Source organism: Bos indicus, chromosome 14, assembly GCF_029378745.1.
Source record: "Bos indicus isolate NIAB-ARS_2022 breed Sahiwal x Tharparkar chromosome 14, NIAB-ARS_B.indTharparkar_mat_pri_1.0, whole genome shotgun sequence".
NCBI lineage: Eukaryota > Metazoa > Chordata > Mammalia > Artiodactyla > Bovidae > Bos > Bos indicus.
In genome coordinates, this window is record NC_091773.1 from 1687465 (window position 1) to 1705228 (window position 17764).

The following is a 17764-nucleotide window of genomic DNA, read 5'->3' on the forward strand; positions in this document are numbered from 1 at the left end:
GAGTCAGACTCCACCTTCATTGCCACTCACTGCATCTGCCCAGCAGCCGGCCCCTTCCCTCAGCCTCAAGGACTCCCTGAGGCTACACAGCTCAGTCCTCAGTGGGCTCCGAGCCTGGGCAGCATGAGCTTCCTGGACACCAGGACGCCAGGTACACCCAGGAGTTTTTTCTTCTCAGAGACAGGTTCTCAGGAAAGCTCCCAGCTGTCAGGACTGTGAGCCTCTGCTCTGTTGATGGACCCACCTTTTCACAGGTCCCTTATGTAGTCATAAGGGACCAAAGCCTCCCTGAGTTCCCTGCACCCAGCCATGCCCGCCTGTTCCAAAGAGGAAGGGCCACAGCCAGAGACTCCCCCGTGCCCACCCTGCGGCCCTGCATCCACTGGTCCTTAGAGGGGCTTCCCTCCATCCTGACCCTCCCCCTGCTCCTGGACACCCTGTGCTCACCAACTGCACAATTGCTAAGATGGAGATCTCAGCTGGCTAAAATGGTGAAAATTCCATTCAGACCCTTAAAATGACCCCAATAAAGTCAAGTCTCATCCTCTTCAAGAAACAGAAGCACTGATACTCACAGGGCTCGACGAAGCCCAGTGGCAATCCCATGAAGAGGAGGAAGGCAAAGAGGAGCATCATCCCTGTGAGGGCTTGAACCTGTAGGTGAGGAAAGCCAGGGCACAAGTCAGCAAGTGTGTGGCTCTTGTAGCCCCTTCTGGTCTCTCATCTGAGCAGCACGAGTCCTGGCCACCCTTCCCACCTTCCAGCACCTCTGGCTCTCGGCTGAGCATGGCTCTGGGTAGTGACGAGCTTGCAGCCCTTTCCTACACACAGTGGCTTCACCTCGCTCAAGCCTTCATCCTAGATGAAGACATGCTCCTACTCTCCATCAGGCAGAGCGTGAGGCTCAGAGTGGTCTGGGGCTGTCTCCTCGTGGCCCTCACACTCCACAAAGAACCCCTGATCTCCCTGTGGTGTCCCGACCTCAAGGCTGACCTGTGTGAAGAGGTCACATGGAACATGCTCCATTCAACTACTTCTAACTTGTATGAGCTCTGAGACAGGTAGAGGGCAGTGACAAGAGAAGAGGAACTAGTGGAGAAGAAGCCAGAAGCCCAGTGCCTGTGCTAGAAAGCATGGACCACATGCCATCATGTCTCCCGGGGACTGGGGGTCACACGGCTCCACATTTCTAGAGGGGAGGCCCTGCGGCTCGTCACCCAAGCCCACACACCAGCACTGGCTGGAGGGAAAGCCCCCCAGCACCAGGAGTGCCCGCACCTGAAACATTTCCTTGTGGGGACTCATCAGCAACCTTGAAGCCTCCAATGTCTACGGTCCTTCCGGATATTGCCTCCCCGTCCCCAGGGGCCCTGTCTCCCTTGTCAACCAGGGGATTTGCCCTTTCTGCTCAGGGGCTCCTGTCTGAGGGACATGCCTCGCCTGCTGCTGCCTGTCACCCTGAGGAGACCCAGGGGCAGCCCCTGACAGGTACCTGCCATGGGACCAGCTGAAGCCCAGGATGGGGGCTGACTGTGCATCAGCCAGCCATGCTCCTTGGGTGGGGACCATCAGTGTCCTGCCCCTGGGTCCCTGGCTCTCTTCACGCATGCTCTCTCTGGGATGGCTGGGCCTCAACCTGCTTATGGACAAAGGTCCTCCCACTCGAGGTGAATTTGGGTCAAAGCAGCAGGTGCAGAGGACCAAGACTGAGGAGGGGATCCGAGTCATTGCCCTGCAGGGGCTGCTGATCTGCCCAGCCAGTCAGCCTCCCACGTGGTACCACCGTCTCCATGTCCAAACCCCTTCCCACCCATCCTGTCTGCTCTTCTTACATCTGTCCCTTCCTTCAAGCCACCCGTGCTCCCACTGCCAGTCTCGAGGGCAGCTCAGACCCAGAACCACCCCAAGTGCTCCCGGAAGAGGAGCCTCAGATAGAGAAACCGAGGAGACTGTCGTATCCACCCATCTCATTAGGACAGCGAGGGAGAGAACAAGACTGTGGAGGAGTAGGTGGCCATGGAGTACGTCTCTCTCCACGGATACATCAGGAATACACCTTTAGACACAGAAATGCATCCAGAACTCCAGCTGAGAGTGGAGAGGAGCGCCTGACCAGTGGAAAACAATATACAAAGCCACGCAAAACTCAGTAGGACAAAGGAACTAGAGGGATAAACAGGACTGTTAGCAGGACTGGACCTGCCCTCAGCCAGTGGGGGAACTGAAACAGGGGTCTGATCTCAACACTGGGGCGATTGTCTGAGCCAGACCAGAAACATTTAAGGCTCAGAGTGAAACAGCTGTTCCTGGCCACCTAAATGGAATGAGAACCAGAGAGTCCTTTCCACAGCCATACATACCCCAGACAGGGACGCAGGTCCCCTGGAAGGCGCATCGACTGGTAGCTGGACCTTAGGGATTGTGGAGCAACCCCAGGGCAACGGCTGCTGTTGACTGTGCGAGACACAGCGAGGGGATGTGAGCAGGGAGACTGTGGTGGGAAATGCCTGTGCAAGAAAGCCAGGCAGCCATGGAAGCAAGGCGATACTGCTGAGTCACGTGCAGGGCATGAAGCCATCACCATAGCTTCTCTCTCTCCACACACCAGCATCGGCAGCTGAACAATAGCGAGGCTGGTCCATCAAACGCCTGACACACTGAACCACAGAGGAGGACCCCGCCCAGGGTGCCTCTCCAAGTGCCTAATGTGCCGATCTACAAAGTAGACCCCAGGCAGGGGGGCCCCTCTATGTGCCTGATGCGCCAAACAACAGAGAAGGACCCCAGGCAAGGGAATCCTCTAAGTGCCTGAATGGGCGGAACTACGGAGAAAGACTGGCCAAAGAGGCCTTCTGATCGCCAGCTACAAGAGGCTTGAAAAAAGACTCTGATAGGGCCATAACTCCTGTGGCAGAGGCAGTCCATGTCCCTGCACACTTGGTGCTCCAGGGTCATCGCAAGCCAAGCAGCTGTGCCACCTTCACGTTCAACTCTAACTGGGGCAGAGCTGCCGCAGGCAAAAAAGTCTTGTATCTACACACACAGGGGCGCTTCGGTAGAGTCCCAACTCTTTGCGATCCTGTAGACTGTGGCCTGCCAGGCTTCTCTGTCAGGGAAGGGGGTTCTCTAGGCAAGAATACTGCAGCAGATGGGCTAATACTGGTTGCCATACCCTTCTAGGGCACTATATTTTCCACTGCCCTAGCTGCCAATTCCCCTGAGTACCTGTGCTGCCAGAACCCCTGTGAACCAAGCAGCTGCACCACCTCCACACCTGGCCCTCTCAGGGGCAATCCCAAGTCCTCTAGGGCAGCCTCAGGAGCAAACCCCAAAGGACAACCCACATGCACAGGTGGAAATAAAACCGCAACTGAAACCCAGGAGCAGTGTGGCTAAGGAAGAAGACCCAAAACCTTCCTGCCAGCCTTACAAGCTGCAGATTAAATCCACAGGATCAACTAGGCAGACTCTGTGTCTACAGTATACATAAAAAGACATTGAGAGCTCTCACAAAAGAAAATGCACTAGTTCTGATAGCTGTGGACACTGAAAACAAGAACACACAGGAGTAGGACCAGATTAGAATATGAGATGCCCCTGCAGCAGGTCCAGAGACCAGCACAGTGTTGGAGGGCATCCTAGGAAGGTGAGGTGGACTGTGACTCCCAGTGAGGGAAAGGACTCTGACAGCAGCCACTCAAGAAAAACATTTATTATTCTGTTTTTTAATTAATTAATTTATTTTACAATATTGTATTGGTTTTACCATACATTGACTTGAATCTGCCGTTGGTGTACATGTGTTCCCCATCCTGAACCCCCTTCCCACCTCCCTCCCCATCCCATCCCTCTGGGTCATCCCAGTGCACCAGCCCCGAGCACCCTGTATCGTGCATCGAACCTGGACTGGAGATTCATTTCACATATGATAATTCACATGTTTCAATGCCATTCTCTCATATCATCCCGCCCTCACCCTCTCCCGCAGAGTCCAAAAGACTGTTCAATGCATCTGTGTCTCTTTTGCTGTCTTGCATACAGGGTTATCATTACCATCTTTCTAAATTCCATATATATACCTTAGTATACTCTATTGGTGTTTTTCTTTCTGGCTTTTTTCACTCTGTATAATAGGCTCGTTTCATCCACCTCATTAGAACTGATTCAATTGTATTCTTTTTAACAGCTGAGTAATATTCCGTTATGTATATGTACCACAGCTTTCTTATCCATTCGTCTACCAATGGACATCTAGATTGCTTCCACGTCCTGGCTATTATAAACAGTGCTGCGATGAATCCTGGGGTCCATGTGTCTCTTTCCATTCTGGTTTCCCCGGTGTGTATGCCCAGCAGTGGGATTGTTGGGTCCATATGGCAGTTCTGTTTTCAGTTTCTTAAGGAATCTGCACACTGTTCTCCACGGTGGCTGTACTAGTTTGCATTCCCACCAACAGCGTAAGAGGGTTCCCTTTCCTCCACACCCTCTCCAGCATTTATTGCTTGTACACTTTTGGATAGCAGCCATTCTGACTGGCGTGAAATGGTACCTCATTGTGGTTTTGGTTTGCATTTCTCTGATAATGAGTGATGTTGAGCATCTTTTCATGTGTTTGTTAGCCATCTGTATGTCTTCTTTGGAGAAATGTCTGTTTAGTACTTTGGCCCACTTTTTGATTGGGTCGTTTATCTTTCTGGAATTGAGCTGCAAGAGTTGTTTGTCTATTTTTGAGATTAATTCTTTGTCCATTGCTTCGTTTGCTATTATTTTCTCCCATTGTGAAGGCTGTCTTTTCACCTTGCTTATAGTTTCCTTTGTTGTGTAGAAAATTTTAATTTTAATTAGGTCCCATTTGTTTATTTTTGCTTTTATTTCTAATATTCTGGGAGGTGGGTCATAGAGGATCCTGCTGTGGTTTATGTCGGAGAGTCTTTTGCTTATGTTTTCCTCTAGGTGTTTAATAGTTTCTGGTCTTACGTTTAGACCTTTAATCCATTTTGAGTTTATTTTTGTGTATGGTGTTAGAAAGTGTTCTAGTTTCATTCTTTTATGAATGGTTGACCAGTTTTCCCAGCACCACTTGTTTAAAGAGATTGTCTTTTCTCCATTGTATATTCTTGCCTCCTTTGTCAAAGATAAGCTGTCCATAGGTGTGTTTTCTATTTTGGGCTTTCTATTTTGTTCCATTGATCTATATTTCTGTCTTTGTGCCAGTGCCATACTGTCTTGATGACTGTGGCTTTGCAGTAGAGATTGAAGTCAGGCAGGTTGATTCCTCCAGTTCCATTCTTCTTTCTCAAGATTGCTTTGGCTATTCGAGGTGTTTTCTATTTCCATACAAATTGTGAATTATTTGTTCTAGTTCTCTGAAAAATACCATTGGTAGCTTGATAGGGATTGCATTGAGTCTATAGATTGCTTTGGGTATTATACTCATTTTCACTATATTGATTCTTCTGATCCATGAACACGGTATATTTCTTCATCTGTCTGTGTCCTCTTTGATTTCTTTCATCAGGGTTTTATAGGTTTCTATATATAGGTCTTCTGTTTCTTTAGGAAGATATATTCCTAAGAATTTTATTCTTTTCGTTGCAATGGTGGATGGAATTGTTCCTTGATTTCTCTTTCTGTTTTCTCATTGTTAGTGTATTGGAATGCAAGGGATTTCTGTGTGCTAATTTTATATCCTGCAGCTATACTATATTCATTGATTAGCTCTAGTAATTGTCTGGTGGAGTCTTTAGGGTTTTCTATGTAGAGGATCATGTCATCTGCAAACAGTGAGAGTATTACTTCTTTTCCAATCTGGATTAGGATAAATGCCCACCAAACCAAACAAAAGAGGAAGAGATAGGGAATCTACCTGATAAAGCATTCCGAATAATGATAGTGAAAATGATCCAAAATCTTGAAAACAAATTGGAGTTACAGATAAATAGCCTGGAGACAAGGATCGAGAAGATGCAAGAAAGGTTTAACAAGGACCTAGAAGAAATAAAAAGAGTCAATATATAATGAATAATGCGATAAATGAGATCAAAAACACTCTGGAGGGAACCAACAGTAGAATAATGGAGGCAGAAGATAGGATAAGGGAGGTAGAAGATAGAATGGTAGAAATAAATGAAACAGAGAGGAAAAAACAATTAAAAGAAATGAGGACAACCTCAGAGACCTCTGGGATGATGTTAAATGCCCCAACATTCGAATCATAGGAGTCCCAGAAGAAGAAGACAAAAAGAAAGGCCATGAGAAAATACTTCAGGAGATCACAGTTGAAAACTTCCCTAAAATGGGGAAGGAAATAATCACCCAAGTCCAAGAAACCCAGAGAGTCCCAAACAGGAGAAACCCGAGGCAAAACACCCCAAGACACATATTAATCAAATTAACAATGATCAAACACAAAGAACAACTATTAAAATCAGCAAGGGAAAAACAACAAATAACACACAAGGGGATTCCCATCAGGATAACAGCTGATCTTTCAATAGAAACTCTTCAGGCCAGGAGAAAATGGCAGAACATACTTAAAGTAATGAAAGAAAATAACCTACAGCCCAGATTACTGTACCCAGCAAGGATCTCATTCAAATACAAAGGAGAAATCAAAAGCTTTACAGACAAGCAAAAGCTGAGAGAAATCAGCAACACCAAACCAGCTGTCCAACAAATGCTAAAGGATCTTCTCTAGACAGGAAACACAGAAAGGGTATATGAACTCGAACCCAAAACAATAAAGTAAATGGCAACGGGATCATACTTAACAATAATTACCTTAAATGTAAATGGGTTGAATGCCCCAACCAAAAGACAAAGACTGGCTGAATGGATACAAAAAAAGACCCCTATATATGTTGTCTACAAGAGACCCACCTCGAAACAAGGGACACAGAGTGTCACTCTGTGTCACAGAGTGAAAGTGAAGGGCCGGAAAAAGATATTCCACGCAAACAGAGACCAAAGAAAGCAGGAGTAGCTACACTCATACCAGAGAAAACAGACTTTAAACAAAGGCTGTGAAACGAGACAAAGATGGACAGTACATAATGATCAAAGGATCGATCCAAGAGGAAGATAAAACAATCATAAATATATATGCACCCAACATAGGAGCACTGCAATATGTAAGACAAAGGCTAACACATATGAAAGGGGAAATTAACAGTAACACAATAATAGTGGGAGATTTTAATACCACACTCACACCTATGGACAGATCAACTGGGAAACACAAACTTTAAATGACACAATAGACCAGTTAGACCTAATTGACATCTATAGGACACTTCACCCCAAAACAATGAATTTCACCTTTTTCTCAAGCGCACATGGAACCTTCTCCAGGACAGATCACATCCTGGGCCATAAATCTAGTCTTGGTAAATTCAATAAAATTGAAATCATTCCAAGCATCTTTTCTGACCACAATGCAGTAAGATTAGCTGTCAATTACAGGAGAAAAACTATTAAAAATGCCAACATATGGAGGCTGAACAACACACTGCTGAATAAACAATAAATCACAGAAGAAATCAAAAAGAAATCAAAATATGCATAGAAATGACTGAAAATGAAAACACAACAACCCAAAACCTAGGGGACACTGTAAAAGCAGTGCTAAGGGGAAGGTTCATAGCAATACAGGCTTACCTCAAGAAACAAGAAAAAAGTCTAATAAATAACCTAACTCTACACCCAAAGCAACTTGAAAAGGAAGAAATTATGAACCCCAGGGTTAGTAGAAGGAAAGAAATCTTAAAAATTAGGGCAGAAATAAATGCAAAAGAAACAAAAGAGACCATAGCAAAAATCAACAAAACCAAAAGCTGGTTCTTTGAGAAGATAAATAAAATTGACAAACCATTAGCCAGACTCATCAAGAAACAAAGGGAAAAAAATCAAATCCACAAAGTTAGAAATGAAAATGGAGAGATCACAACAGACAACACTGAAATACAAAGGATCATGAGACTATTATCAGAAACTATATGCAAATAAAATAGACAACTTGGAAGAAATGGACAAATTCTTAGAAAAGTACAACTTTCCAAAACTGAACCAGGAAGAACTAGAAAATCTTAACAGACCCATCACTGGCACAGAAATTGACACTGTAATCAGAAATCTTCCAACAAACAAAAGCCCAGGACCAGACGGCTTCACAGCTGAATTCTACCAAAAATTTAGAGAAGAACTAACTCCTATCCTACTCAAACTCTTCCAGAAAATTACAGAGGCAGGTAAACTTCCAAACTCATTCTATGAGGCCACCATCACCCTAATACCAAAAGCCGACAAAGATGCCACCAGAAAAGAAAACTACAGGCCAATATCACTGATGAACATAGCTGCAAAAGTCCTTAACAAAATTCTAGCAAACAGAATCGCACAACATATTAAAAAGATCATACATCATGACCAAGTGGCCTTTATCCCAGGGATGCAAGGAATCTTCAATATCCACAGATCAATGTAATACACCACATTAACAAATTGAAAGATAAAAACCATATAATTATCTCCACAGATGCAGAGAAAGCCTTTGACAAAATTCAGCATCCATTGATGACAAAAACCCTCCAGAAAGCAGGAATAGAAGGAACATACCTCAACATAATAAAAGCTATATATGACAAACCCTCAGCAAACATTATCCTCAATGGTGAAAAATTGAAGGCATTTCCCCTCAAGTCAGGAACAAGACAAAGGTGCCCACCCTCACCACTACTATTCAACATAGTTTTGGAAATTTTGGCCACACCAATCAGAGCAGAAAAAGAAGTAATGGAAAAACATTTATTATTCTTATGTTTTGACTTCCTCTGTATATTCTTTTGGATTTTTCTTCTTTCCCTCCACCCCCCCTCACCACTGTAGTTGTCCATTTTCTTTGCACTATGAAATGTGGTTAACCTGTTGAGCTTTTTTTTTTTCCTCAGTCACTTTTTTTTATAGTTGTTATAAACCTCTGCCTCTACATTGGGCTTTTGCAGTTCTGTGGAGTTTTCAGTTTTTTTCTTTAAAAAAATTTTTAAAACCTATTATTATTTTTTCATTATTCCTTTGCTTTTCCTATTCTTTCCCCCTTGAAGTTCATCTTAAATGTATATAAATCTTCCTCAACTACCTCTATTTAACTTTGCACATCTATTCTTTCTTTCTTTCCTCTCAACATATTTGATAGCTTTATTTTCATTGCTTTATTCCCCAATTGGCACCTTGCTTTAGTTTTGCTTTCCAGTTCGTTCTCTAGTTAGTTTTTTTCTGGTAGATATAATTTTTGGTTTCTTTTGTTCGCTGGGTCAATCTATTGTACTTTATATTTGTTGGACTGTTTTGATTTTGTTTATGTGTGTATATGGGGAAACAGTGGAAACGGTATCAGACTTTATTTTGGGGGGCTCCAAAATCCCTGCAGATGGTGACTGCAGCCATGAAATTAAAAGACGCTGACTCCTTGGAAGGAAAGTTATGAGCAACCTAGATAGCATATTCCAAAGCAGAGACATTACTTTGCCAACAAAAGTCCGTCTAGTCAAGGCTATGGTTTTTCCAGTGGTCATGTATGGATGTGATAGTTGGACTGTGAAGAAAGGTGAGCACCGAAAAATTGATGCTTTTGAACTGTGGTGTTGGAGAAGAAGCTTGAGAGTCCCTTGGACTGCAGGGAGTTCCACTAGTGCATTCTAAAGGAGATCAGTCCTGTGTATTCTTTGCAAGGACTGATGCTAAAGCTCAAACTCCAATACTCTGGCCACCTCACGCAAAGAGTTGACTCATTGGAAAAGACTCTGATGCTGGGAGGGATTGGGGGCAGGAGGAGAAGGGGACGACAGAGGATGAGGTGGCTGGATGGCATCACTGACTCAATGGACATGAGTTTGGGTGAACTTCGGGAGTTGGTGATGGACAGGGAGGCCTGGCGTGCTGCAGTTCACAGGGTCGCGAAGAGTCAGACCCGACTGGGTGACTGAACTGAACTGAACTGATGGGTGTATATGTATACATGCATATTCAGTCACACTTTTTAGTGTTATAAACCTCTGCCTCTACGATGGGCTTCTGCAGTTCTGTGGAGATTTCCTTATTTTTTTCCTTTTTCATTCTTCTTCGATTTTTTACTTTCCTCTTTTTCCAATTTTCAATTTTCAATTTTTGAAACATATCATATATTTTCTACATGTATTCCTTTCTTTGCCTTTCTGACTATTCTGTTCCCCTTGCAGTTAACCTTTAATGTATGTAAATCTTCATCTACCTCTTTTTAACTCCGCACAACTATTCCTTCTTTTCTTTCTTTCCTTTCCTCTCAACATATCTGTGGGTTGTGTTTTCATTGCTTTATTCCCCACTCGGCACCTTGCTTTAGTTTTGTTTTCCAGTTCGTGCTCTAGTTAGTTTTGTTCTTAACTGCTAAATATAATTTTTAATTTCCTTTGTTTGCCAGGTTAATCTACTGTACTTTATTTTTGCTGGACTATTTTCATTAGCTCATGGGTGTATGTGTGTACATTCCATATTTTAATCCTTATTTGCCTGATTTTGTAACTGCCAAACCCCATTTGTGTGGGGTTCATCTTTGGTTTCTTGTTTTGGGATATTTGTTTTAATCCCACTGAATGCCATAACAAACCACTTGCGGAATCTTGTTCCTGACCAGAGATCAAGCCTTGAGCCTTTGGAGTGGGAGCACTGACTCCAAGACCCTAGACTACCAGAGAACTAGCCCAAGGGAGTATCAAATGGTGAAAAGTCACACAAAAGAAACAAAAGGTCTTGAATACAAGACCCAGCATCACCCAACCACTAGTAGCACCCTGGGCAACATGTCTCATCTAAATAATGAACAAAACAGAAATACAAACCCAATCATCAGCAGACAGGATTACCACTTCACTCAGCCTTGCCCATCAGAGGAAAAACAAACAAACAAAAACTCAGCACAAATCTCACCCCAAGAAAAGCTTACACAAACCACTGGACCAACCTTAGGAAGGCAGAAATGAAAAGGAAGAAAGAATTCAACCTTGAAGCCTGGGAAAAGGAGACCTCAAACACAATAAATTTTAAAAAGTAATGAAAAGGCAGAGAAATACTACACATATGAAAGAACAACCTAGAAACACAGAAGTCCAAATAAATGGAGAAGAACTAGGCAAACTACCTGAAAAAGAATTACAAATAATGATAGTAAAGATGATCAAAAACCTTGAAGACACAATGGAGAAAATGCAAGATTCAATCAACAAAGACCTAGAAGAATTAAAGAATAAACACACAGAGGCAAACAACACAATTACTGATTTTAAAAGTATTCTAGAAGGAATCAATAGCAGAATATCTGATGCAGAAGAACGAATCAGTGAGCTGGAACATAAAATGGTGGAAATAACTTCTGAAGAGCAGAATAAAGTAAAAAGAATGAAAACCACTGACGACAGTGTCAGACACCTGTGGGACAATATTCAACTCACCAGCATTCGAATTATAGGGGTCCCAGAAGAAGAAGAGAAAAAGAAAGGATATGAGAAAATTTTTGAAGAGATTATACTTGAAAATTTTCCCAACACGGAAAACGAAATAGTCAATCAAGTCCAAGAGGCACAGAGTCCCATACAGGGTAAACCCAAGTAGAAACATGCCAAGACACATACTAATCAAACTAACAAAGACTAAACACAAAGAATGCATATTAAATGCAGCAAGGGAGAAGCAACAAGTAACATACAAAGGAAACCCCATACGCTTAACAGCTGATTGTTCAGCAGAAACTCCGAAGGCCAGAAGGGAATGGCAGGATATATTTCAAGTACTGAAAGGAAAATAATCTACGACCAAGATTACCCAACCAGCAAGGATCTCATTTCTTAACAGAAATCAGTACCATCAGACCAGCTTTACAACAAACGTTAAAGGGACTTATATAGCCAAGAAATGCAAAAGAGGAAAAAAGATCTACAAAGTCCCAAACAATTAAGAAAATGGCAATAGGAACATATATATCAATAATTACTTTAAATGTAAATGGACTAAATGCTCCAACCAAAGGATACGGACTGGCTGAATGGGCACAAAAGCAAAACCCATATATATGCCGTCCACAAGAAACCCACTTCAGACCTAAAGACACATATAGACTGAAAGGGAGAGGATGGAAAGCTATAGTCCATGCAAATGGGAAGCAAAAGAAAGCTGGAGTAGCAATCCTCATGTCAGACAAAATAGACTTTAAATTAAAGAGGATTACAAGAGATAAAGAAGGACACTACATAGTGATCAAGGGCTCAATCCAAGAGGAAGACATAACAATTGTAAATATCTATGCATTCAACATAAGAGCACCTCAATACATAAGACAAACACTAACAGACATAAAAGAGAAATTGACAGGAACACAAGAATACTAGGAAACTTTAACACCCCACTCTCACCAATGGAAAGATCATTGAAACAGAAAATTAATAGGGAAACACAAGTTTTAAATTATACATTAGATGAGATGGACCTCCTTGATATCTTCAGGACATTCCATCCAAATGCAGAAGAGCACACCTTCTTCTCAAGGACACATAGAACATTCTCCAGGACGCTTGACTAGATATCAATTACAAAAAGAAAAAAAAACTATAAGAAACACAAACACTCGGAGCTGAACAACACGTTTCTAGATAACCAGCAGGTTACTGAAGAAATCAAAAGGGAAATCAAAAAATTTCTGGAAACAAATGACAATTGAAGACACAACTCAAAACCTGTGGGATGCAGCAAAAGCAGTTCTAATAGGGAAGTTTATAGCAATACAATTCTACCTCAAGAAACAAGAAAAACCTCGAATAGACAAACTAAATTTACACCTAAGACAACTGGAAAAAGAAGAACAACCCCCGCCCCCAGGAATTAGTCGAAGGAAAGAAATCATAAAGATCTGAGCAGAAATAAATGAAAACGAAATGAAAGAAACAAGAGTAAAGATTAACAAAACTAAAAGATGGTTCTTTGAGAAGATAAACAGAATTCAGAAACCTTTAGCCAGATTCAAGAAGAAAGAAAAAGAGAAGAATCAAATCAATAAGATTAGAAATGAAAAAAAAACAGAGGTTATAACAGACAATGCAGAAATACAAAGGATTATAAGAGACTATTATGAACAACTATATGGCAATAAAATGGATAACCTGGAAGAAACGGACAGATTCTTAGAAAACTTCAATCTTCCAAGACTGAACTAAGAAGAAATAGAAATTATGAACAACCCAGTAACAAGCACTAAAACTAAAGCTGTGATCAAAAATCTCCCAAAAAACAAAGGCCCAGGGCCAGATGGCTTCACAGCAGAATGTATCAAACATTTAGAGAAGAGCTAATGCCTATCCTTCTAAAACACTTTCCAAAAATTGCAGAGGAAGGAACACTTCCAAATTCATTCTACGAGGCCACCATCACTCTGATACCAAAACCAGATAAAGACAAGACAAAATAAGAAAACTACAGGACAATATCACTGATGAACATAGATGCAAAAATCCTCAACAAAATTTTAGCAAACAGAATTCAGCAACACATCAAAAACCTCATAAACTGTGATCAAGCTGGGTTTATTCCAGGGATGCAAAGATCCTTCAATATATGCAAATCAATGTGATACACCATATTAACACACTGAAATACAAAAATCATATGATCATCTCAATAGACGCAGAAAACGTCTTTGACAAAATTCAGCACCCATTTATGATGAAAACTCTTCAAAAAATGGGCCCAGAAGGAACCTACCTCAACATAGTAAAGGCCATATATGACTAGCCTACAGCAAACATTATTCTCAATGGTGAAAAATGAGAGCATTTCCCCTAAGATCAGGAACAAGACAAGGGTGCCCACTTTCACCACTATTATTCAACATAGTTTTGGAAGTCCTAGCTACAGCAGTCAGAGAAGGGAAAAAAAAGGAAAGGAAACAGATATGAAGAGAAGTAAAGCTCTCACTGTCTGAAGATGACATAATACTGTACATAGAAAACCCTAAAGATAGTATCAGAAAACTACTACCGCTGATCAGTGACTTTAGCAAAGTTGCAGGATACAAAACCAATACACAGAAATCACTCCACTTCTATACACTAGCAATGAAAAATCAGAAAGAGAAATTAAGGAATCAATCCCATGCACCATTGCAACAAAAAGAATTAAGTATCTGGGAATAAACTTACCTAAGGAGACAAAAAACTCTATACCGAAAATTGTAACACACTGATGAAAGTAATCAAAGATGACATCAACAGATGGAGAGATATTTCATGTTCCTGGGGAGGAAGAATCAATATTGTGAAAATGACTGTACTACTAACACAAACTACACAGTCACTGCAATCCCTACCAAATCACCAATGGCACTTTTTCACAGAACTAGAACAACAAATTCATACGGAAACACAAAAGACCCCGAGTTGCAAAAGCAGCCTTGAGAAAGAAGAATGGAGCTGGAGGATTCAACCTTCCTGACTTCAGATTAAACTACAAAGCCACAGTCATCGAGACAGTATGGTACTGGCACAAAAACAGAAATACAGACCAATGGAATAAGATAGGAAGCCCAGAAATAAACCCATGCACCTATGGGTACCTTAGTTTTTGACAAAGGAGGCAAGAATATAGAATGGTGACAAAACAGCCTCTTCGATAAATGGTGCTGGGAAAACTGGACAGCTACATGCAAAAGAATGAGATTATCACACTTCCTAACACCACACACAAAGATACACTCAGAAGGGATTAAAGCCCTAAATGTAAGGCCAGGAACTATAAAACTCTTAGAGGAAAACATAGGCACAACACTCGATGACATAAATCAAAGCAAGATCCTCTATGACCCACCTCCTAGAGTAACGGAAATAAAAACAAAAGTAAACAAGTGGGACCTCATAAAACCTTTTGCACAGCAAAGGAAACTATAAGCAAGGTGAAAAGACAACCCTCAGAATGGAAAGAAAATAACAGCAAATGAAACAACTGAAAAAGAATTAATTTCCAAAACATACAAGCAGCCCATACAACTCAATACCAGAAAAACAAACAACCCAATCAAAAAGTGGGAAAAGGAACTAAACAGACATTTCTCCAAAGAAGACATACAGATGGCTAACAAACACATGAAAAGATGCTCAACATCGCTCATTATAAGAGAAAGGCAAAGCAAAACTATACTGAGGTATCACCTCACACCACTCAGAATGGCCATCGTCAAAAAGTCTACAAACAGTAAATGCTGGAGAGGGTGTGGAGAAAAGGGAACGCTCTTGCACTGTTGGTGGCATTTAAATGGATACAGCCACTATGAAAGACGGTATGGAGCTTGCCTAAAAAACTAGGAATGAAGCCACCATATGACCCAGCAATCCCACTCCTTCCTCAGGCGTGAACCCTGAGGAAACCAAAATTGAAACAGACACATGTACCCCATTGTTCACTGCAGCACTATTTACAATAGCTAGAACATGGAAGCAACCTAGATGTCCATCGACAGATGAATGGATAAAGAAGTTGTGGTAAATATACACAATGGAATATTATCCAGCCATTCAAAGGAACACACTTGAGTCAGCTCTGATGAGGTGGATGAACTCAGAATCTATTAGGCAGAGTGAAGTGAGTCAGAAAGAGAAAGATAAGTATCCTATCCTAACACATATACATGGAATCTAGAAAAGTGGTACTGAAGAACTTTTTACAGGGCAGCAACGGAGAAACAAACATAGAGGATAGACTTATAGACATTGGGAGAGAAGAGGGTGAGGTGTATGGACAGATCAACATGGAAACTTATGTTACCATATGTAAAATCGACAGGCAACGGGAATTTGCTGTATGGCTCGGGAAACTCAAACAGGGGCTCTGTACCAACCTAGAGGGGTGGCATGGGGAGGGAGATGGGAGGGAGTGTCAAAAGGGAGGGGATATATGTAAACCGACAGCTGATTCATGTTAAGGTTTGACAGAAAAGAGCAAAATTCTGTAAAGCTATTATCCTTTAATAAAAAAAAAAAAGTTAAAAAAAAAAAAGACAATGACACCCCAGGGCTTCCCTGGTGGCTTACAGAGTAAATGGTCCACCTGCCTGTGCAGGAGACACCACTTCAATCCCAGGTCCAGGAAGATCCCGCATGCCGCAGAACAGCGAAGCCTGTGTGTGCCACAATTACTGAGCCTGCGATCAAGAGTCCAGAAGCGGCAACTCCTGAACTCATCCAGCCCAGGGGCCCAAGCTCTGTAAGAAGAGATGCCAGTGTGATGAGAAGCCATGCACCACAACGTGAGAGCAGCCCCCCGTGATGCAACTAGAGAAAAGTCTGCACAGGAAAGAAGACTCCGCACAGTCAGAAATAAATAATCACATAACAGTGAGAAAACAAGAGTGAAAACCCTAGGAATAGACATACCTAAGGAGAAAAAAGACCTCTACTTTGAAAACTGTAAGATCCTGATGGAAGAAATCAAAGATGACACAAACAGAGGGAACGATATGACCACGTTCTTGCTTCAGAGGAATCAATATTGTCAAATTATCTCTCATACTCAGAACCATCTACGTATTCAATACAATTCCTATAAAATTACTAATGGTATTTCTCAGAGAACTAGAACAAAAAATGTTTGAAATCTGCATGGAAATATACAAGTTCTGGAACAGCCAAATCAATCTTCAGAAAGAATAGTGGAGCTGGAGGAATCACACTCCCAGACTTCCCACACTCCCAGACTGTAGCCATACTTCATACAGTCCTCAGAGAGAGTAAGGTACTGGCAGAAAGAGAGAAATACAGATCAGTGGGAAAGGATAAAAATCCCCAAATAAAGCCATGCATCTACGGTAAGTTAATGTACAGTGAAAGGGGCAAGAATATAAAATGGAGAAAAGACAGTCTCTTGACTAAGCAGTGCTGGGCAAACGGGACAGTTACACGTAAAAGAATGGAGTTAGAACATTTCTCATACCACATACAAACATAAATTCAAAATGTATTCACGACCTAAACATAAGACCGGACGTTATAAAACTTCCAGAAGAAAACATAGGCAGGACACTTTTGACATCTATCACAGCGATCCCTTGCGGATCTGTCTACTAGAGTAATGGAAATAAAACAAAATTAAACCAGGTCACATTAAAAGCTTTTGCGCGGCAAGTGAAGCCATAAAGAAAATGAAAAGACAATCTAGAGAATGGGAGAAAACATTCGGAAACAATGAGACAGACGAGGGGTCAATCTCCAAAATGTACAAACAGAATCAACATCACAATATAGATATTAAAAGATGAAAAGTGGGCCGAAGACCCACATAGGTATTCATTTAAAAAAAATAAATAAAGGTGGCCAAAAGGCACATGAAAGATGTTCAGTATCACTAATTATTATAGAAATGGAAACCAAAACTCTAGTGAAGAAATATCACGTCACACTCGTCAGAAGGACCATCATATAAAAATCTACAAATAATACATGCTGGGGAGGCTGTGGAGAAAACGGAAGCCTCCTACACTGTTGATGGGAATGTAAATTGGTGAAGCACTCGGGAGAACAGAATGGAGGTTCCTTAAACAGTGACTATCACAGCTGCATATCATCCTGCAATCCCTCTTCTGGGCATAGATTTGGGAAAACTCGTAAGTCAAAGACACACAGGTACCCCAATGATTACTGCTGTACTATTTACAATAGCTAAGACATGGAAGCAGCCTAAATGTCCACTGACAAAGGAA

At 41.9% G+C, this 17764-nt stretch overlaps 1 protein-coding gene across 2 annotated transcripts in view; it reads right to left on the bottom strand.

The window, feature by feature from the left end:
* The window catches only part of GML (glycosylphosphatidylinositol anchored molecule like), a 28255-nt gene that overhangs the window by 6685 nt on the left and 3806 nt on the right, over positions 1-17764 (bottom strand). For both annotated transcript variants that reach the window (XM_019973683.2, XM_070802308.1), the window contains exon 2: positions 576-654. In XM_019973683.2, coding sequence (XP_019829242.1) covers positions 576-636 — 61 coding nt within the window. In that variant the 5' untranslated portion in view covers positions 637-654. The remainder of the gene's footprint in view (positions 1-575; positions 655-17764) is intronic.